The following is a 23,123-nucleotide window of genomic DNA, read 5'->3' on the forward strand; positions in this document are numbered from 1 at the left end:
TTCTGTTGTATTGAGCAAGTACGCCAAGTCAAAGTTACGGAACATGTCCCGATGAGGTTGAGTCTGTTGTGTCCCGGCTCAAGCAGTCACTCGCCTCTTGGTGGGTCAAGTGAAGCTGGGCACGTTATAGCGACTACAGACACATCGGCACCCGAGTCCACTTTGAAGCGAAGAGTGCGTCCATTGACTTCAATGTTGACGAACCGACCGAGTTCGCGGGAGGCATTTACTGCGAGCAGCTAAATGTGGCTGGGACGCTTCTTCCTGGAACGGCAAACTGCAGCGAAGTGTCCTCTCTTGTGGCATCAGTTGCATGTAGCCTTCTTTGCTGGGCAATCTTGACGAGAGTGCACCGAGTAACCACAGTAGTTGCACGAAGTGTTCGATGAGATGCGATGCTGGTTGTCCTCTGGACGTGAGCAGTGTTGAGACGTGTCTGAGCTGTGGGCACTGGCTTGCTTCTTTCCAAGTGTCTATGTTGAGAGGATCTGCTTGAAAACTCCGGGCTTGTTTTTCCTTTTCAGCATCTTCGTGCCGGCAAGCTTGAGTCAGCGCATCTTGAAGAATGAGCTCCAAGACGCGGCAGAGCTGGTCGAACAGGCTGGAATCTAGTAGACCAACAACAAAACGGTCGCGCATGAGACGATCTTCTACCATAAGAGGGTAGTTGCACTTCTTCACCATGTTCTTGAGCACGGTATAGAATGTGTCTATAGTCTCTCTGGGCAGCTGATTGCAGTTTGTGGAACCGGCTGGACTCGTAGACTTTATTGAACGGGTGAACAAAATATCAGTTGAACATTTCCTTGACTGCGTCGTATGAGGCGTAAGCTTCCGTGTCAGTCATGAGCATAGGTCAGCGAACTCACTCGTGAGTCGACTCAATCAGACTCACTCAGACTGAAATCGGGCCGTGAGTCCGAGTGAGTCCGCCTGAGGAAAATATTTGTGAGTCAGAGTCCGAGTGAGCCCTAAGCACAAAATATATTTCTTAAGTGAGTCTGAGTGAGCTCCAATTTTTTTTGCCGACCTATGATCACGAGAGAGTGCAAAATAACACGAGCTTGAGGACCCATGGAGCAGAGCAAGGTACGGACCTTCTTTTCTTCTGTACCAGACACTAGGCCCGATGCGAAGTCTTCGAGCTGTTGAATCCATGCCGGCCACTGACCTGTGTTGTTGAAGTTGAATGGCGGCGGAGAGCGAAGGGAAAAACTGGCGCCAATGGGAGCAGCAGAATTTGAAGTCTCAGGATCGGACACCTTAGTGGCAGGATCTAGCACCATGTCCACACACTCTGCTGGTAAGGGCAATGCCCTAGAATGCGCCGTTAGCGCAGCACTTCGCAAGGGACGCTCGAGAGTCGCGCTCCAAAAGCCCCTCTTTATTTCCCAGCACTCCTTACATAATCATGAGGGCACGACTAGTCACTTAATATTTTCTGCACGCCCTCTACAGCTACACTGTCCATTCATAATTTGCCATTCCTTGAACTTTGTCAGACAAGACATATTTTCACAGAACCTCAGTTCCAATACAGGCTTGCTGTTGAAGCTCATGAACAATCTCTTATAAGACCACCACCAATACTTTGATAGCACTCCTAGGCAAAACAAAGTTTCATCTGCAGCATTCAGACCTTTTACATTTTTTCTTTGTATACTTTTAAAAGTTGTATCATACTTTGTTGTTGTCTTCTGGGCGCTGTGAGTATTGCCACATTCCCCAAAATCACTCTCGGTAGAAACAAACCAGGCAAAAAGTGCTTACACCATGGCCTGAGCAGGCGAGTGCCAGGTTGTTGCTAGGGCAGACTCCCAGCTCCCGGAAGTGCTCAACTGGAAGGCATGACTTGTTCACACAAATCTGCACACACAGAGGAGACAGTGTAATGTGGCACGCACAAGACATCCTCCACAAATGAAGGCAACCACCCCACAGCCACAACATTACGAGCCCTGATTACACGTCTCGTTACAAAGAAGAGGCTGATTACCTTGGAGGGTCCGCATTTTGTTCCATCCCAAACAATGCCGATGTCTGGAATGTCCCCAGAAAGGGACCCTGTGGACACCCTGTCAAGACCACAAAACAGACATTCAATGTGCCTGTGTAGCAATAGTTAACACAAGCAAATCAGTTATGCACAAAAGCAATGCAACATGTCGTTTGTGTCCTTGTTTTTCAATAGTTGGTCAATCATGATGCACAAGAACAGTGCGGCATGGGACGAGCTCCCTTCCTCGTCCCGTGCTTTACCTTCCCACTGTTCTCATTTTTCAAGCGCATCCGAAAGTACAGGACAGCTAACTTTCATTTAGCCAACACGAGCCTGCATGTCACGGTTACTTGCTGTGGCAACTGCGCATTCTTTCTTTGCTGTCATGGTTACTACTTGTTGCACCGACTACATACTACAATATTACTTAATTATTTCCAAGGTTCCACGTCCAAAACCACGATACAATTATGAGGCATGCTCTAGAGAGAAACTGTGCAATAATTTTGACCACCTGGGGCTCTTCAATGCGCACCCAAGTCAAAACACATGGTTTGCATTTTGTCCCCATAGCCCTCAAGCTTGGCAGCACAACACAGCTGCATACTACAGTTACTTGTGGCGACTGTGTGCCACTGCTACTTTCTCAGGCCATCTTTTTTTTGGCACCAACTGTATGATATAGTTCCTTGTTGCAACAACTATAATGGTCTGCTTTTTTTCTGTGCAGACAGCTTTGGTAACACTTGCACACTGTGACACAACCGATCCCTGGAGAGCTAAGAATGCTTGTGCATTAAAACTGTTTGTCATCAAAAATGCAGTCCACATGCACAGACAACCTCGTTTGGTTCGGTTGGCATTTTTGAACGAGTACTTGAGAAATATGCGCTCGGTGCAAACTGATAGCACATGCTTAGCACTAAGCAGTAGACATACACGTATACCTGACCAGCTTTCTTTCTGTGCAAACTGTTCTTTGTTATGTTTTCATGCTGCAACACTTGTGCATACAACTTTCCCTGGAGACCTAGCCAAGGAATGCTTGTGCTTTAAATAAAAAAAAAAGAGGTCAATGCATAGTTTCTAACAGTAAAACCTCAATACTGACTGCCAAACCATCGGTAAAGGGTGGCCACGAGATATGCATGAACAAGCACATATGTGAAAATAATCAGAGGATGTTTCTTTTAATACAAAGATATAACAAGGTCCGACAGGAAAGAAATGCTTGATCATTTTATGCCTAAAACCATAAATCGTAATGACAACTGCTGCAAGTTGTTTCTTAAAAAGGTGGCGAACCACCCCTCGGGTTTGGTGATATGAATAGCTCAGCCGAAGCTTGCAGTCAAGGAGCATTTAGAAGCGGAGCACGCAGTTGCCTGTGCCGTGAATGCTCTCTCCAGGGCTGCTGGCACCTGCTGTTTGACGTCGGATAGCACGCTATTGGCCAACATAAATCAAGCAAGGTGAGGACAAGTGAGACAGCACGCACTTGCACTCAAACTCGGAGCCCTCAATGGAGATGATGGTGCGCGTGTAGAGCTTCTCCATGCCGAGGACAATGGGGGCACGAGCACCTCGCTGGCACTGCAGTGTGCCACACATCATGTGCTCCCGGCTGCACTTGATGTAGCCGTTCCGCCCGTCGGGACCGCAGTTGCCACTCATGCTGCCCTGCACGTTGAACTCGCCAAAGCATTTCTCATCCGAGCGTCGTGCTCCTGCAAATTTAAAAGCATCCACTTCGGTGTGGCATGACGTGACTGCAACACACGCTGCCATCGTGAGATCAATAAATTAGGACATGGCATCAGAACCAAGCTGCTTGCTTAGGTATGACATTTCCTGCAGGTTGCCAACAATCCAGCTGCAGTGGAGCCCCATTTATACGAGCTTGAGGGGACCACGCAAAACCGTGGTTTAATCGAAAAACTAAGAATGTAGGCGGTGACATTCAGTCTTGCCCAAAAAATGGGTGCAGACCGCCTGAATGAAGGTAGATTAAATGATTCTTGAAAATGGCAGCTAATTTGAAGGAGGTGTGAGCAAATATTTATTCTCAACTTTAAAAAAATTGAATACAATGCGCATTTTCTTTTCGATAAGTCCAAGAATTGCCTGCGTGTAATAACAAAACCGAAACTGCGTTGGCACCAGCCTCTCCTCAGAAAAGTTGGATACAGTGTCAACGCCATGACATAATGGCGACAGATGATTTTGCTGAGTTTGCTTGGGATGATTTGGTGCCCAATTGAGCTGTGCACATGGTACTAATTCTCTTGTGAAGTGCAACAGGTGACCTGCTGCTGTTGTTATCAACTCAAGGGAAGATTATTTTGCATGCTGAAGATGCATCCCTTTGGCAGGCCTGTGTACTGCAAGCACAGGGCTTCAGCTGTATGTCGACCAGGAAAAGTTTCCACGGGCCGAAAATGTTAAAATATCTCAAAGACGTGCTTGCTGACTAGCTGAAGCTACTTCGTGTAGATAGATCTTGTCTAGGTAACAGCCCTACAATACACATGCGATCGAGGCAGTGATCTTAATGCCACGAAAACTGGATCACAAAAGACAATGAACTGTCAGGGAATAAATTTTACATTCTAAGAATGCATATTGTAGCTGTCCCACTCTTTTTTTTTTTTTTCCTAACCAATGACCCAGGGCCTCATAGGTGGTTATTTTGCACCCACAAATATTTGGTGAGCGTTAGATTCGAAAAAAAAAGGTGACTTTTTTTTCTCAGACAGTATAGGAAAGTCGTTGTGCAATCCCAGCTCCCAAAAATTTGTCATATAATCATATTTTTAATACGTTATTTCTATGGAGATTTTGCCGGGACCAAACCAATTCGTCTGTCACAGATCTCGGGGGCATGTGCATTGGAGAAAGATTGCGAGGGCGCAGATAGGCACAGCAAACATAGTTTAATTATAAACAGGAAAAACTAGCAGAAAACTCAACACTCAAAAAACAAATAACAGTGGAAACCTTGTAAACACAATAAAGAAATATTCAAAGAAAAACTAACACAATTCTCAGTACTTGCACACATCCGACTAGAGTCCTTAACTAGAGTCTGTCTGGCCACTTAGGCCTCGCAGTCAAATTGTAATCTCAATGGAACATTCTTACTTGGTTCCGTTAATCGCCGCAAGTCCAGCCTCCGTTGTATTGGGTCCGCAGTTGATGCAGCCCGACCATCCTCTTCAATCGTCGCTCCGATACGTAACGGTCAGCCACGATGCCGTAAACTTTTTCCCGGTAGCCGTCGCTGACGTAAGCCTTTTCTCAGGAGCTGTCGCTGACATGGCATTCCGGGGATTGCTGCTGGCCGCAGTTCGAAGGGGGACTGCTACGGGTGCGTCCAGAACTGGCGCAAAGTGCTGCAGCAGCCTCACCCAAGTGTCGTCGAGGTCAACGGCCACGCCACGGACTGCCAGCGTCACAGGCCTCCGGAATCGAACACCCGCTGCCTCCCGTCGACAGAACGTAGCTGCCAATGTGACCTTCTTCTCCCGTAGCCGTGCAAACAATGCCAGCTCATCGAACTGCTGCCTTTGTTTACGGCTTGTCACGCGCATCGAGCCGTGTGCTACCATGCACGCGCTCGTGCCTGTTCCGCGTGCTTCTCCTCCTACTTCGTCGTCCATACGCCCTCTCCTTACTCTTGACATAGGCCTCCTTTTTTGAGTTTTTTTTTAAAAAAGTACTCTTCTTTCGTCTTAATGCCTGTGCATCTTGAACAGTTGCGATGTCTTCTTGTCAACTCGCAGGCCTTTCCACTTGACACTTCACCACATACTTGTCACACACACAGTTCGCTGGTCACTTCCCAACACTGCTATATAAGTTCAATCGTCTCTATCGCTCTATCCACCGCACCACACACATCAATACACCACTGTGCATGTTCTATAACCTCTTGTTCACATTTCATCCTCTTAGCTCTAGAAGTTCTGCTTTTCCCTGTTTTACCCTCTACACCTTCTATTTTGGCCCCTCAACAACTTCTACTGATAAAATCGGCCTCCACATTTTCTCTCTCTTTAACATATTCCACACTAAATGAGTATTGTTGCAGTGCAAGATTCCATCGCATTGCTCTTCCATTTGTCAACTTTGCCTTGTTTATGAACTCTAACGGTTGATGATCCGTCTGTACCTTGAAATTCTTTCCGAACACGTGCTCTCTCTCTTTCCCTTCTTGAACTAAACTGGCGTCTCCTATACAATAGTCCATCGTGTCTTTGGAACCCAAATACATTCCTGCTTTGCTGCTTCTTGAATGGTTCCCCTACCTTCTGAAAACAACCCTTCAACGATTCATCCATTTTCTGTTCTTCTCGGAACTCCACAGGGGTTATATCTGCATGGTCGCCACCTTCAAGTTTGTGGCCTCTGCTTCTCTCTTTGCCACCGCTCTCGCAATTGCTGCTATTGGTGGCTGCACTTCTCGTAAACTCCTTCTTACTACTCTCCTTTTGTTCCGCTACTCTACAAATGGTTGCCGTCTGTTCACCTAGCACGTCCCTGTTGTTTTCCCAGTTCATATCAGGCTCATCTACTTTCCTCATTCCTGGCACATTACCTGATATCAGGTCATACATGGGCTTCTTCAAGCACTTTTCTGTCACCCAATCTATGTTATATGAACTTGCAACTTTTATCCGAGCTTTTGGAAGCCTTCTCACCGAACTATCCACTAAAATGACTGTTGCGTACTCTCCTGTTTGATTCGATTCGTCTACTAAGCTCCTTTTCACCAAAACAATATTTGTGCGTGTATCTCTCAAAACTTTCACCCTTTGTCCATGCACCTCTCCGTCTACGACCGGTAACCAATTTCCTTGTGAGGAAAGCTTCATTTCGTTCTTTCCTGACTCTTCTTTCTGCACCTGTTGCCCTTCTTTCACGCTATCCCACTGCGAGTCCACTATACAAGCTACTTTGTCTGTAGTCCCTGACCTACACTCATTCGCCCGATGTCCCCTTCCATTGCACAACTGACACACTACTACTTGTGGATGTGAACGACCATCTTCAGCTCGACAATTCATAGCTCGGTGCCCAATGCGGTTACACAGGACACACCTGAGTGGTCGCTGTGACGTGTTCGGTGCCCCCTGAGGTCTACCCTTTGTCTCATCTGGTTTTGCTTTGTCACCGCCCTCACTTGCCTTCCCTAGGTTTCTAAGTCCCTGGGCCTCCAAATACTGATTGGCATGCTCTGCTACATCCTCAAGTCAGGCTACCTTTCGTTCTTTGAGGAAAATACTTAACTTGTTACTGCGGCAATTCAAGAATTGCTCCATGACCATGCAATCACGTACGCCTTCATATGTTTTTTTTCTACATTCGCCATCTCCCTCCATCTTTCAATATAATTTGGCAAGCGGCACACAAACTGCTTCGCTGTCTCTGCATTCTCTGGCTTACACCCACGAAATCGCTCCCGGAAGCCTTCCGCCATCAACCTAAATCTTTGCAACAGTGTTTTCTTGACTTTATCATAATCCATGGAGTCATCGGTGGGCATTCGGCCAAAAACACTTAAGGCTTCTCCTACCAGACAAAGGCTGAGTGCTGTTGCCCACTCCCTTCCGCCCCAACCTTCACCCCTGGCAATCCCTTCAAATCTATGTAAATAGGCATCCAAGTCATCACGTCTTTCATCGAACGGAGCCATTAACTTTCTCGGACATATGCAGGTAGCTTTGGGTGACTGCGAGCCAGAGGATGCTGATGTCACACTCCGGTCGTCTTGCGGAACACCATTAAGTTGCGCTAGTCTCAACATTAATTCGAGAAGCTCTTTTTCGCGTTCAAATTCGCGCTCCTGTTTCTGTCGTTCATACCCACGTCCCCTCTCTTTCAGTGCTATCTGCTTATCCTGTTCTATTTGGGCATTTAAAAAAAACTTCAAGGTCTCCTCCTTGGTCATTCCGAGATCTTTAGCCACTGCCGTCAAGCGCTCCCAATCCATCTCCACACTCTCCGAGTATCCGTGTCTGGGCAGGAAACGAAATGACCCTGGAATCGTCTGGTCCTGGCAGGCTCACCAATTGTTTTGTCACAGATCTCGATGGCGTGTGCATTGGAGATAGATTGTGAGGGCACAGGTAGGCACAGCAAACATGGTTTAATTATAAACAGGAAAAATTAACAGAAAACTCAACACTCAAAAACAAATTACAGTGGAAACCTTATAAACACACTAAAGAAATACACGACAATAAACTAACACAATTCTCAATACTTGCAAACATCCGACTAGCGTCCTTAACAAGAGTCTGTCTGGCCACTTAGGCCTCGCAGTCGAATCGTAGTCTGAATGGAACATTCTTACTTGGTTCCGTCAATCGCCGTAAGTCCAGCCTCCGTTGTATTGGGTCCGCAGTCGATGTAGCCCGACGATCCTCTTCAATCGTCGCTCCGATACGTAACGGTCAGCCACGCTGCCGTAAACCTTTTCCCGGTAGCCGTCGCTGACGTGGCATTCCGGGGATTGCTGCTGGCCGAAGTTCGAAGGGGGACTGCTACGGGTGCGTCCAGAACTGCTGCAAAGTGCTACAGCACCTCTGAGGAGCCTCGCCCAAGTGTCGTCGAGGTCAACGGCCGTGCCACGGAGCGCCAGCGTCACGGCCTCTGGAAACGAACACCCGCTGCCTCCCGTCGACAGAACGTAGCTGCCAATGCGACCTTCTTCTCCCGTAGCCGCGCAAACAATGGCAGCTCGTCGAACTGCTGCCTTTGTTTATGGCTCGTGTCACGCGCATCGAGCCGTGTGCTACCATGCACGCGCTCGTGCCTGTTCCGCGTGCTTCTCCTCCTACTTTCGTCGTCCATACGCCCTCTCCTTACTCGTGACATCGTCCTAAAATGTGGGTTGTCGTAAGACCGAGGGCATATAACTGAGTTTCCAATGTGACGGTTCTACAAGCAACAGTAAGCGCATGTGCTGACTATGCAGTAACCTTAAAAAATTTAGCAACATGATTTCACTTGGCAGAGCGATGAAGTGGGCTAGTGGGTGGTGGTTCATGACTTCTTGTTGTGCTTCTGATTACGAAACGAGGACGAGACAGAAAATACAGGACACCGCCTGCCTCGTTTCATAATCAGAAACAAGAAATCATGATTTCACTGCACTGCTCAATACAGTCATCTGTGTCAACGCTTACCTGGTTCACCCAACAAGTGACTCTTTGATTCTGCTGACTGCAGAACAGCAATTCCTCTCTTCCCCTGACATTATTCACACATTTGTGAAGGCAATGTATCAATCAAAGCTATAGTACAAAGAAATTTGTAAAAAACCAATTAGTCAGCACTCAAGACATGATCAACAGTTGCATGCCATGGTAAATCTATGAACAGCAGTGATTTGGAGGCCAAGATGCATAGAACCAAACACGGTCACTCCAGCTTGCAAACTGTTCTCGGCGTTTGAGTGTTGCTGTGCCACACTTTTCTCACCATCCTGAGTCACACAAACGGCTTTGATTTCAGCAACATGATAGCTTTTGCGTAGTTAAAGCTAGCAAAATTCAAGGTCACTGTTTTTTGCAGTTCTTACTATCATAGCATAGATAAAAAATAATGACATATAACAATGAACTTGATGAATTTAATATTTTGCAATGTTTGTTGTTCATTAACCACGCTATTTCAAAACATTTTTATTTGAGCATTTTAGATCCTACTCTGGTGTCCACATGTTAGGTAAACGGTTGCACTCTAGTGTACATACCCCTTAAGGAATAGTACGTAGGGCACTTATTTTTTTTTAGACAACACAGATTTTTTACAAAGATCCTATGACATTAGGACTCCTGTCGGTTTTGCACACAAACTTTACGTCGAGGCAGAAACACTTTGCCGCAACTAAAATGACATTGACAAGACTAATCAACAAAACCAATTAACTTTTTAATTACTGACTTGAGGGCAGTTGTTAGTTTATATTAGAAAGTTGCAGTGCTTGAGAATTTATGGCATACCCATTTTTTATAAATCACAAAAGTTGCCTGCAATTCCAGATATTCAGCAGTGAATTTTAAGGGCAATATTAAAACTGATCGTGCCCGGTGTGCACGATGCGCAGCCACTCTGTATCGTCAGGCTGGAACTACCATTGACAAGGAAGTGATGAAACTCGAATGATCGTGGCTGTATCTTTCATGAAAAGCGGCAAGTCATCTCACTTGTGCCAGCGAATTGCCTTATCTTTACGTGTGGTGTTTGGTGCTTATCTGTTTCTTTTGAGCTGTGTGCAAGAAAACCGCAACATCAACCTTTTATTTCTCTGTGAAGCATAAGACTCAGGGGCAGCCACTGCGGCGTTTTCTCTTGCAGACAGGCGACAAAATTTTTCAGTCCTGTTTATCAGTTAAGAAACACCACACACACCGCACCTAAAGAATAAGGTGTCTACCATATTTTTTGGTGTATAAGTTGCATTTTTAAAAAAATTTTTTCGCCAGTGCGCCGTATACAACGGTGCGACTTATATACAGTCAAAATCACGTTGGATGCCGCGGCTTGGGTGGCTTGAGTACTGCGGCCACGCTTTTTTGCGTCGAGCGGGCATCAAATGACGCTGCCATGCACAGAAACCACATTTCAAAAGAAAATAAGATTAATGGTAAGTTAACACCCTAGAAATAATGCAGCTGATGTAATCTTACACAGGAAAAAAAATAATCAAAGAGGGGTTCAACGTGGAGGCATTTTTTAAATTATAAATAATGGAAAGCAAGTTTGGATTTCAGAGCCGCTTCCTTTGCCGTCACTTCCGTCCGCCATAATGCCTTCACTGCACTCGCTGTGTCGCTGCTGCTGCGCGCGTTGCGTGTGTTGTGCGTCGTAGTGTACAGCCGGTAGAGCCTCGCTAACCATGGCGCCACATGGAAAGCAAAGTCGGCGAAGCTATGGCGCCAAGTTCAAACTGCACGCAGTTGAATTTGCTGAGGAACATGGAAACCGAGCAGCAGGGAGGCAATTCGACGTCAGTGAAAAAATAATCCGGGACTGGCGCAAGGCCCGCAGTGTCCTCCGCACGATGAAGTCAACAAAGAAAGCCAACCGCGGCAAGAAGGCACGCTGGCCAGACCTCAAGCGTAGTCTGCACACGTGGGTGCTGGAACAGCGAGCCGAAGAAAGAGGGCTGTCAACAGTGCAGCTACGCCCGCAGGCGAAGGCTCTGGCAGCGGAGACCAATGCTACGGGATTTAATGGTGGTCTGCCGTGGTGTTTCCGCTTTATGCGACGAAATCAGCTGGTCATGAGAGCTCGGACGACAGTGTGCCAGAAGCTGCCCGACGACTTTCAGGCACAACTGGACAACTTCAGCTCATTCGTGAGGGAGGAAGTTGCGAAGAAGAATGTCAGCGCGAGGCACATCGTCAACATGGATGAAGTGCCGCTGACATTCGACATTCCGCTTGGGAGAAGCGTCGCCGAGAGAGGCCAGAAAACTGTCACTGTGAGGACAAAAGGCCACGAGAAATCCCATTTCACCGTTGTGCTCGCCTGCTGTGCGGATGGCACAAAGCTGCCTCCCATGCTTATTTTTAAGCGAAAGCCCTTGCCGAAGGATATTTTCCCTCCTACAGTGGTGATTCAGGCGAACACAGAGGGTTGGATAGAGGAGGGAATGGTGAGTGTGTGGCTTGACCGCTGTTCTTCATGTCGACCAGACGGATTCTTCCACGTGAAGCCAGGAATGCTGGCAATGGACAGTATGCGGGCGCATATCACCGACATTGTCAAGAGAAAGATCAGTTCAAAGAACTGTATGCCAGTGATTATACCCGGCGGCATGACGAAGATGCTTCAGCTGCTGGACATTTCTGTCAGCCGCAGCTTCAAGGCAATTCTGCGATGTTTGTGGGAAACATGGAGATTATAGAAGCCCTCTTTATCCAGAGGGAGGGGCGGGATTGCATCAGTCATCCCTCTATCAGTCTGCAGGAAGGGGAGATAGCCTATCTACAACGTTACTTCACGTAGGTATGCCGGGCATATGGTTTTATATCTTTTTGGTCGACTCGTTGGGTTAGATTTGATTCCACTGCGGTATAAATATGTCTTTTCTGAATAAAAATATTTCAGTTGCTAGTAGCGTGTCATCCCGTGTACTTCTTTTCGTTGTGTGCCGTTTTCTCGCGCCCCTCAGTCATCATGAACAAATACCAACTCGCCCAACTTTTTACCGTACCTTTCAGGGTTAATGACGTGCATGTACGTCCTATGCGAACACCTCTAAGATGGTCACTGACGTACATGCAAGTCATTGCTTGTATGTTTAAAAAGCATGCCTTTTTTTGTCATTTCTCTTACTTGGCATGTGCTGCCACCAGGCGGGGATACATGGAATTCTTTCTTGTGCCGATGTCCCTTCTTTTTTTTATGCTTTACTACAGTAGACCGTCAGTAAATGGAAATCTCTTAAACGGAATTGCTGCTTAAATGGAACAACTGCTCGTACTATGATTGGTTTTGTACCTGAACAATGCAACCCTGTTCATCTCTCAGTAAATGGAACTCCTCTTAAAGGGAACATATTTCCTTGGTCCCTTCAGGTTCAGTTTAACGAGAGTCTACTGTACAACGGGGCGCCGGCTAGTTTCAGCTTCGTCCTTCGGGTCGTTCCCGCTTCTCGTGCCCGCAAAACTGATGGCTTTCCGGTTTTAGAATCTCTCAAAGGGTGACCATTTTGTTACTCTCTCATTTATTGCTCCCCAGGACACGATTTGACCTGTTTTCGTGCAGGCACTGACCTACACGAACGGTGCCACTTTGGTTGCATTTCCTGTTTACGGGACTCGCAAAAGCTGCTTCCGTCTCGTTGGTGAAAAGTCGAAGGATTACTACAGTCGAACCCACTTATAACGATCCCACATATAACGATCTATCGGTTATAACGACCATATTTGGGTGCACTTACGATTTTCCTATGCTAACCATTGAAGCTGCGTCCAGATATAGCGAACATTTTTCAAGGCCTCCTACTTTTACAACGAACACTTCGGACACGGTCGCGGTAAAAACATGGCGCATACGAAGCGAAAAAAAGTTAAGACATGCCTTCTAAAGCGTGACAGGGGCGCGCGCTCGCGCGTGCCCCGCTCCAGTTTACTCGCGATTAAGATACCCAGATCGGCGAGCACCGCACGCAGATTTCGGATGCTGCGAGCGAGGTCGCTCACTTTCCAGGCATTTCTTCAGTGATAGAATGGCAGTGAGGGAAAAAAAAATAGTAGGCAGCATGAAGCCTTGCGGTCAGCTTTCGCACGGTAACCTTTCCTGCTGCCGTTCTCTGCTGCTACGACCGCCTGCGATGAACCAAACAATGCCTTGGAACGCAAGAAGGCATAAATGCAAGAAGTGATAACCGCGATAGCTTTCCATCGCAAAAAGGTTCACTGCGTCCCTAAACTCGTCGACGCCACAATGTGCCGCGAAAAGTCGTCCGTCTTTTTGGTAACGGCAGAGACCGGTCGATCGGTGATTACGACTTCCGCGCGGTTGCGGCGATGCCTTCGGGGATAAGCATCAGAAAAGAACGAAGGCGAGGTGGCGGCCGTCGGTGAACGTGAAATTATGCCTTATAGCCGACAACCTTATCACAGTCATCTGTAGATACTCGGCTTTGCATGTGGCTTGACGGCGGTACGAGCGCGCCATGCTGCCGTTTGCAAGTTCGCCGCCGCCGCGTCGTGCGAGACCGCTTTTTTTTTAAGTGCGCGTCGCTTTGTAGAAACGAATGTAGCTCGCTGTTGTTGAGCGGCGCGGGCAACGAGAAACGTCGATGCACTGACAGCGAGCGTATACAGCGTGTTTGACTAGGTGACAACTGAAGTGCGCCGCGCATCGTCCTGCAGGGCCGCGAGAGCATCGCGGAGACGTAGAGTGCGCGTTGCTTGGAAAATGCTTGTTTTCGCCGCGTTGAACGAAGAGGCTAGTCGCCACACCCGTGCACGGTCCGGAGTGAAGCAAGCACGAAGAACGTACAAACGCGCGCATACGGCATACAGCAAGCGGCCCGGCAGTGACTCCGCGACCCGAGTAGGCGACGCGCTGCACGCAACTAGCCAGGGATGATCGGCTCCACGTCGCTGTACCGCGTTTCGGTGAAACGGTGTCAGCTCATTGCAAAGGCGGTTAATTCACTCGTGAGCACGCAGCGGGCGTCGCTTCACGATGCGAAAAGGCTTAGCTTGTCACCGAAGGGGTTGTTAGCACTTTAATAAAAGCGCACAAAGAAAAAAAAACGGCTTGGCCGGTAAGCGCACGTTTTTAACGGCGAGTCCATATACAACGAACTACTGATATAACGACCACTTTTCGCGACACTTTCGAGTTCGTTATAAACGGGTTCGACTGTATCTGTTTCGGAGTTGTTTTTGCTTTCTGGACGCACGCACAACCCAAAAGTTTTCTTCAGTTCGCTCACCTGTGCAGTTCGCTTGCACTATGGAAGTGCACGCCGGTTTCTCTGCTGCAAGTGAGTTGAGCGACGATTCAAATCAGAATCTGAATCATTGGCTGTCAGCCCATCACTCGAGGAGTTACTTACGAGTTGACACTCAAATGTTGATGAGTGAACGACATCTCAAAAGCATGCGCAGCAAGCGAGACGATGCTGGCTTGATCAAAAGGTGACTTTTCTTCCTCCGTGTCTACACTTGAAGCCACTCGTGTACTTATTTTTGTACGCCTGTGAACTACACAGACGTTTATTGCAACGGATAATTTTTGAACAGTTATATAAGCTTTTTTTTAGATTTTATCTTGCTGTTAATCATGAATAAACCATGTGTATGTAACAACACAAACGATATTTTTGTCACTTTATGGTCACCCTAAAAAATTACAAGTCTTTTCTGAATTCTTTTCTAGTTCTTACGGTATCATACTTTCGACATTTTATTCTTGTATAAAATATATTTCTGCAGTGTGCTTATTTTGCACACAACACACACACACATATTGCCACGCCCACTTCTTGTATTCGGGTTTGACCAGCAAGGACGGTTATCAACGCTCGACGCTGTCCACGCTGCAGTGTTCGAGAAGCTTCGAGATTGTAGTAGATCGTTTTGTTAAGATTGCGCGCAAGACGCGAACGCTCCAGCTTATTCTAGAACATACGCAACAAGCAGCGATATCGCTGGAAAGTTCGATAGCGCCTGTATAAAAGCCGACGCGCTTCACCGCTTGTCAGTTGATCGACGGTCGACGCTCTGCTCGCCGCTATCAGTGTATTGCTGTAGCTTGACCTTCAGTTTCCCGGCCACAAGTTCGGCCAAATAAAGGGTTTCATCTCCGAGGTGCTGACTGCTGCCTTCGTCGACGTCACGACCACGTGACATCTGGTGGATGTGCTGCTTGTTCATGTACCGGACGCCCCCGTCAAGCCGTGAACCCAGCCCACGTCGCGAAGAAGACACCGCCAGCGACAGTCGAGCCAGCCGCAGACTGAAAGGACTACCCCCCCAATACGGACCCCTACCGGACAAGCCTAGAGCCATGGCGATGAAGACAACAAGCACAATGACGGCCGCAGTGTCCCCTGCAGCGATAGTGATGCAGCCGCCGACATTCCATGGTTCACCATGTGAAGACCCCGTGACCTGGCTGGAGACGTTTGAAAGGGTCTCGACATTCAACAACTGGACCTCTGACGACAACCTGCGCCACGTGTACTTTTACTTGAAAGACGCAGCAAGGACCTGGTACGAGAATCGGGAGTCCGCACTCCGTACCTGGGAGCTCTTTCGCGGCAATTTTTTGGCTACGTTCACGAGTGTCGTCCGAAAAGAGAGGGCTGCCTCCTTGTTGGAGACACGGGCACAACACCCGAATACAAGAAGTGGGCGTGGCAATATTGCCATTACCCTCGTGTGCTTTGCTGTGTACCTTTCCATGTCTTTTGATGTATTATTATTTTCAATTCAATTTTTCTATATTGTAATACCAAATTTGCTATGTCTTGTACCATTACTTAGTGCTTGTTTAATACTGCCACACCCCCCCCTCACACACTGTTCCAGGTATTGGAACCCGTGAGGTATATGTATAAATAAACAAATAAATAAATAAATAAGTAGATTCACCTGAAGAATTTAAATCTAACCTTGGCAGAAGTGTAGAATCAAACCAGGCATCATGCCGTCTAAACTGTGTAACGAATGGGTGGTTGAAAGATGCCGATCCATTAGAAAGAGCTTAGCTATAATTCATCAGCCACAGTTATCAACAAAGGATGCAGTCACTCATGCAACCTCTCAAGCTCTGAAGAAGACGATGATGATGATGACGATGACAAAATAGCAACACCAAATGGCGGTCACCTTTGAGTAATTTGGGCGAATGCATGATGCAGGGGTGAGACGGCTGAAAGTGGATTGGGAGCAGTTTTGGAGCAGCAAAATTTCGATTATGGAGCAGAAGAACCTTGATTTGGAGCAGCTAGCGGCACTTATTATGTCATCCTAGGGGCTTGAAAAAAAATATTTTTAGCCACTTGGGGGACACGTACATATTTTAATTGGCTTAGAATACACATAACACTGAAAGAACCTTCAGAGAAAGTTTTTTGAACAGATTATCGCCAGGTATGAACTACACTACCATTTTACATACTACGCGACCTATCTAGCCCGAGTAACAAACATATGAAATAATTTTAAAAATGTTCTGGAAACTAGGTTCACCTCAAACATTTGAAAAAAAAAACAAAAAAACCGAAAAGCGTCACACTTAAAAAAATTAAATTGAAATTCCGCAAGAAATGTAGTTACATAGCAGTAGGCCTTTGCTTAAGATCAGTGATATGATTTAGCATATTACTGCTTTGGCTTTTTGTACGTCTGCTTCGCCTGCTTATTTAGCTTTTCAAGCTTCCAAACAGCTTCCTGTAGGTCAATGTTAATCTTTGTCAGGAGAACATCACCATAAGCACCTTCAGCTACCTGCTTGGCTGTGCGGTTGGCATAGCGTCAAGTGTACTGCACGCTTTTAACAGACGACAACAAAAGCGCACTGCACCGCCGTTCACTGCCACCTTGTGCGGGACCACCTTCAAGAGTGCGGCTCGGGTGCCAAGGAACCTCGCCGCACTGACTATCTCGTCAAATGTGAGCGTATGGTGTACTGCAAAAGTAGTGCCGTTGTAAGCGTACAGTACGCTTTTATTGGGGGACGACACAAGTGCCCTTCGCATCAGTTAGCTGCTGTCTTCTCGTGCAAAACCACTAGAACAGGGGTTCTAAAACGTTCTCGCTTTGGGGAATCCCAACGACTTTTCCAGAGCGCCATGGAACTGAGAACTTTTTCTTGAACATGAAGAACATCGAAAAGAAGGAGATGGGGGGGGGGGGTGTAATGCCTCTTGATGCGTGCAACCGCAGCCTGTGTTGGCCTGTTCTCTTTCCTTTACTATCGAAGGCAACCACCATTGATGTAGAACTCCCGACAATACATAGAAGTGCGATCCCCTTCGCGCCATTCCGCAACTCTCGTAAAGCACCCGCCGACCATACACTGCATGCTTCAGGCACCGTGCAGCATAAGCAATGTGTTGACGCAAATGAAGCGCCGGATGTACAGAGGCCGGTTTTATTTTTTGCAAAACAGAAAAAGGAGGCATGCCAGTTGCACGGTGATACGGCCATAGATCGACACACCAGTCTTAAAGCTAAGCCTGAATGCTCGTGTAGCCCACAGCCAGCACGAAACGACACCTCTTACGCGTATCAAAGCGTTTGTTGTGCATTTTGATTACAAAACCGAGCGGTGGCAAATATCCGTGTATGAAAACTGTGCCATGTGATCGCCGACGCGCCATGAGCCATGAATAAAGCGCCGAGGTGCCTGTTAATGTTGCTTGCAGGGGCGCAGGTGGAAAATTTTTTCGGGCGGAAGGAGGGGAGGGGGGGAGGACCTTGATCTGAAGTGGGGGGCCGGGCAGGCAGATGTGGTCGAGTGTCATTTTGGGCTCTGTATAAAATTTGGGGGGTGCATGGGCTCGGTGTGCCGCCCCCTGGCTATGCCACTGGTTGCTTGTACTGGTTTGAACGCTCACGAGGATGAATTTCTGTCACCACAGGTCCACAAATCATGCAAGTTTCATGGCGCACACTAGATGACGAGTCTTTAGTGCTGCTACTACATGGGTCTCTCGCTACCCACAGACAACCGATGTGCGGATGCGGCGTGCGATGGCTTCGTTAAATGCAAAATGCAATGCAAACTTGCTTGTCTAAATAAAAAAATTGGTTGTTTACTGGGGTAAAACGAGAGTGGGTTGCATTTGTTCTGGTCGCCCGCGGAACCCAAAGATGTCCTTCATGGAACCCAGTTTGAGAACCCACGCGCTAGAGCAGCGCAGAGACCCGTCGCATGCAGGAAGACAGTTGATGCCACGTTGACGCAACAAGGTACTCGCCCACAGCAAATGCACGCGTAGGTGACCACACAGCAGCGTTGACACGAAAACCGCAGCGACTGGAGGAACATGCTACGCACAACAAAGAACCTGAGAGTCAACCCCGCTAAGCATGCCACTCGGTAGTTTTTGCCAAGCGACAGTAGCGCCAGAACACACAGCCTAGCATGTACAAGCAGCACGCTCGAGGCGTGGCAGCAAATTTTTGCAGGGTCACGCATATTTACAACAGTCCAAAGGAGATTATGGCAGCACCATGGGAGCCTTCATTAGAAAGATGCATAGAAGAAACACGCTCGGGCGAGTCTGTGTTTTGCAAACGTCTTATTTTTCTGGCATTCCTGGCACTGCTTGAAAAATCATGTGGTCAACTATGGCTTTTTTCCCCACTGAAGCTGACATGGGCATCAAAATTCTTGCTTGGAGCAGCTTGGTGCAGGAAAACGGAATCATATCAAAAATGCGCACAGTTGTCTTACCCCTGATGACGTGAGTCCCCCCCCCCCAGTGTGTACAGCTTTTTTTTCCTTTCAGAATAAAATGGCGCTATTATTTCAATTCAATAGGGTTCCTTGATTTCCCAAATTGCACAAAAGGAAGGCTTCACTGCATAGCCAAATGTCATCAGGCTCCTCAGGTGAGGATATTTAGACCCATATTCTGAAACGCTCCTTAACTCAGACCATTTCTTTACCTTACGTGAGGAGCCCTTCATGCCTCCTAGAGCTCCTTGAGGAAGCCAGCATGTTCTAAGAACTTCCTTCAACCTTTCTTTCCTAAGGGCCACCTCAGAATGGTAAGGCACGTGTTTCACAAGTCTGGGATCGAGAGTATGTGTGAAATACTGACTAAACGTCCGTTTTCAAGCAAGAATAAGGAATATTTTTGTGCATAGCAATGAATAACGTGTACACTGCTTTTTCGCGATATGGGTTCACAGCCTTTTTTGTTTACTTAACTTTCGCCTGTTGCAGCAGACAAAAACAGGATGCTCAAGCAACCTTGGAGCTCATTGCGTTCATTGATGCATTTCAACGGCCTGTTATGTGGGAGCGAGTAATAAAGATTGTTTAAAGAATTGAAGATGTGGGTGAGATTGATTTTCATAACCGAGCACTGTTAAGGTTGTGAAACTTCCTCACTTTGGTGCAAATCTGTCATGAATGTACTTATGTCCATGTAAATTATTATGTTTACATTCAAAACAAGAGTGCGTCAATCTCGTGCATCGCGCCTTTGTGGATATACCTGTTTTTTTGCAAAACGAGAATGTCTTACAGCAGTGGTTCCCAGGAACTTAAGTCCTGAAAGTATTCAGATATATGTGGACGATTTCCTGGTAGTCTTACATGTGGTGCCTCAGGATTGCATTCTGAGTTGTCACAAATGGTAGAAATATTTGAAGAATGTATATCGCCCCTCGTCATAACACGTGTGGTGCGATCTTGTGCGCATTCCAAATAAGCACGGAGGTGTGGCGTTACATCCAGCCGCACGCGAATGGCCAATGTGAACCGCCACAGACGTCACGGCCCTGCATTGACCAATCGCGTGCGGCTGGATGTAATGCCACGCCTCCGTGCTTATGTGGAATGCGTACAAGATCGCACCACACTCACGTGATAATCCCTTCTAGGATTCCGTCGGGTTCCTTGACCTTGAGCTCGATTTCACCCGTGACAATGTTTGCTGGACATATGAGCCAGGCTCGTACAAGCAATCCTACTGTTCTCACCTTCGCAAAGTAAACTTGTCAAAAGGGTTATTGATCGGGCTTGCTTCTCCAATGCATTAAAATGGTTATGCTGCCACAGAGTAGGCGCGAGCTTTCAGGCACAGATCACTCGCCTGTATCACGACGGATTACTAATCTCAGTGGCTGAGATAATCCGCAGAAAAGGAAAGGAGGGTTTCCTGGGCATACATTGTAGCGCATGCGGCTGCACCCCTGTGTTTGCTAAGACCAATGTGATTTTCTCTTACCCGGACGACCACACCTGCCCCATTGTGGAAGCAGCCCGCATGGCATGTGAAGAATGCCCATGTATAAGAAGCCACCGTTAGCCTAAGCCAAACAAGAACTGTCATTCCTGGAAGACGCCAGCACGAACGGTGGGCAATGAGGGGGCCTACCATTTCGCATTCTTCAAGTCCATTCTTTTTTCTCCATTCCTGTAAAATGCCTTGTCCTCTTCGCGCTGTGCAATCTTAACAGGAAAAATTTTGACAGCCGTTCAGCTGTATGTTCAAAAACATGCCTGGAAAGCAATTTTCCAACAATGACGAGGATACAATCAGAGCGAGCTTGTGCAGAAGTGCAAGGCATCGATCGAAAATACACACTGTTGCTGACAAAGTACTGCAGAGAAGTGTCCTTTCAGTGCAAGTAGCAAAGTAAGGAGGCCTGAAGGTAGCCCTAGCGCTACCTTAACTTGAGGGAGCACCAAAGAGGGCCTCAGTGAGGGAACCTTAGTAAGAAGCATTCCAGAATACATGATAAGGCATCCTCAAGCAGTTAAGGCCCCCTCACTGAGGTAAGGAGCATTTCAGAATACGGGCCTTAACCTTCCGCATTCATACAGAGCTCCACGGAGCTGTCATCATCATGAAGGGTCATCAAAATTTCAGTTACGTGCACTTTCATTACCTTTTGGTGAGGAGGCAGCCATGATATACAATGGGTTCTCAGAGGCGCCAATATAATGAAATGCAAGACACCAATGGCCCAACATAGACACCTGTGTCCACCTAATGTCAGCGATGAGTAATGAGCAAACAGGGAATGTCACTAGAGTCACTATTTCGACAAACGGACTTGTCTTCATCAAGTCTTTGTGGTTTTTGTCCAGTGACATCCCTGGATTCACTTCAAGCCTCCATCTTACCCTGAACGTTTGGACATCTACAGTTAAACCTGCTTATAACGAACCCCCATACAGTAAATTCCTTGGTATTACGAAACTTTTATGTTCTCTACGGTTATTACATAGAAGCACATGTATTTGTGACCCTTTATGTGACCAAGTGACAGGAGACAGACACCCTTAATATAATGAATTTTCCCCTTCGCCCACCTATTGATCTTGCCCCAAATTTTGCCACTTCAGCACGAGCAGCAGCCACATGCGTCTTCTGGAGTTGCCTGCTGATGACAGAGCACAAAGTGGCATCATACGCACGGCATGCACGGATATTGCGCACGAAGAGAGCTGGGCCTGCATACCTCGAGCTAGCGACCTTGCCGCCGCCCTTTCTTCCTGCTTCCTTCAAACCTCCGCGTGCAGGTGCCGCTGCGTCACTGTTTGGTTGCTGCAGAAGTCTCTGCACTCGACTTTGTTAAAGCGACACCAAGTGACACTATTAGAAAAGGAACTGTAGCAGCGCTGTAGCTGGCCGTAGGCTGAAACTGTTCATGTCTCTGTCTGTTTTCGCCATGACGCTACAGTGAACTAAAATAAACTGTAACGACACCACTCAATTGCTTGCTCTTTGTTTTCGACGTCGTGCATGCATGCAAGCACCCTCCTGTGTCCACGCATTCAGTCACTTTGGTGACTGAATGCGTGGACACAGGAGTGTGCCAAAACTAAAAATTCATATTTTCACGGAGTCGTGACGGTGATGAAGGCAGCAGTCGGTGCGTTCCAGATGAAACCTTTTATTTGGACGAACTTGTGGCTGGGAAATGAAAACTACAGCAATACACGCTGTACATTGATAGTGGCGAACAGAACGTCAGCTGTCAACAAAACTGAACCACGGCAAGGCACGCCGGCATTTTATAGATGCGGCATCAGACATTCGAGCCTTATCGCTGGTGGCCATGTTAGTTCCAGAATGATCTGAACTGTTTGCGTTTGCGCGGTCTAGCCTATAAGAAGATGCTAACATAATCTGGAAGGTTCCCAGATATTAGGGTGCAGCTTGCGCAAGGCAGCGGCTATGCGTGCAATGGAGTTAGATAAAAATAATAAAAGAAGTGCGCGTGGCAATATCAGCTAGGTTCGTATGACCGATATTCTACTGTAGGCTGAAATAGAAGAACTTGTGTGATGATTTGAAGCTGGGCATTTTAAAAACTCATAGACTTATAGAAGTTCCACTACTCCCTGTCACAGAACAACTGAAGCTTAACGCACTGTATAGGTGGATTGTGCATCATGGACAAGCTGGGCTAATTGATGCATCTTCGGTAGATACAACCGAGGGCTGGCACTAACAGCAGAAGCGAGTTTTTTTCTAGCATAGCAAGTAGAAGATGTGTGCAAATCATGTAATTATTGCTGGGCTGCTATTGAGAACATACCGTATTTACTCAAATCTAAGCCCATGTTTTTTCCAAAAGAACGATGTGCGTAAGTGGGGGGGTCGGCTTAGATTCGAGTACAATGATTAAGCTTTTTTTTCTGGCCTTGCGAATTTCGGGGGTCGGCTTAGAATCGGGGCCAGCCTAGATTCGAGTAAATACGGTAGTTGAAATCCCAGTACTGTCAGCACCAATTTGCCAAGAGGGCTGATTCCTGATTGGTTCAGAATGACACCATTACAGACAATATGGCGGATCGAGAAAATATCCAGAATGGCAACCTGGTAAGGATTTGGGGCCATATCGCAATTACATAAGGTATTGTTTCTTTACCCGTTCCATCAGGCGAGGAACTA

At 47.1% G+C, this 23,123-nt stretch overlaps 2 protein-coding genes and 1 long non-coding RNA gene across 4 annotated transcripts in view; 1 reads left to right on the forward strand and 2 right to left on the reverse strand.

The window, feature by feature from the left end:
- Positions 1-23,123, reverse strand: part of LOC119388290 (protein SEC13 homolog) — a 492,033-nt gene that overhangs the window by 265,859 nt on the left and 203,051 nt on the right.
- LOC119388291 (disintegrin and metalloproteinase domain-containing protein 11) overlaps positions 1-23,123 on the reverse strand; it is a 483,088-nt gene that overhangs the window by 140,619 nt on the left and 319,346 nt on the right. The window contains exons 22-24 of the mRNA XM_049413903.1: positions 3,498-3,726; positions 1,997-2,075; positions 1,771-1,866 (exon numbers count right to left, since the gene is read on the reverse strand). Of these exons, the coding sequence (XP_049269860.1) occupies positions 1,771-1,866; positions 1,997-2,075; positions 3,498-3,726 (404 nt within the window). The remainder of the gene's footprint in view (positions 1-1,770; positions 1,867-1,996; positions 2,076-3,497; positions 3,727-23,123) is intronic.
- LOC125757765 (uncharacterized) lies at positions 169-19,738 on the forward strand. Of its 2 annotated transcripts, none has more exons than XR_007415533.1 (3): positions 169-666; positions 18,857-18,950; positions 19,028-19,738. It is a non-coding gene; the product is annotated as an uncharacterized LOC125757765 (long non-coding RNA). The 2 variants fall into 2 exon arrangements; XR_007415534.1 differs by lacking the exon at positions 169-666 and having other exon boundaries at positions 18,033-18,950; positions 19,028-19,257; positions 19,439-19,738.

Source organism: Rhipicephalus sanguineus, chromosome 3 (genome assembly GCF_013339695.2).
Source record: "Rhipicephalus sanguineus isolate Rsan-2018 chromosome 3, BIME_Rsan_1.4, whole genome shotgun sequence".
In the NCBI taxonomy this organism is placed as follows: Eukaryota; Metazoa; Arthropoda; class Arachnida; order Ixodida; family Ixodidae; genus Rhipicephalus; species Rhipicephalus sanguineus.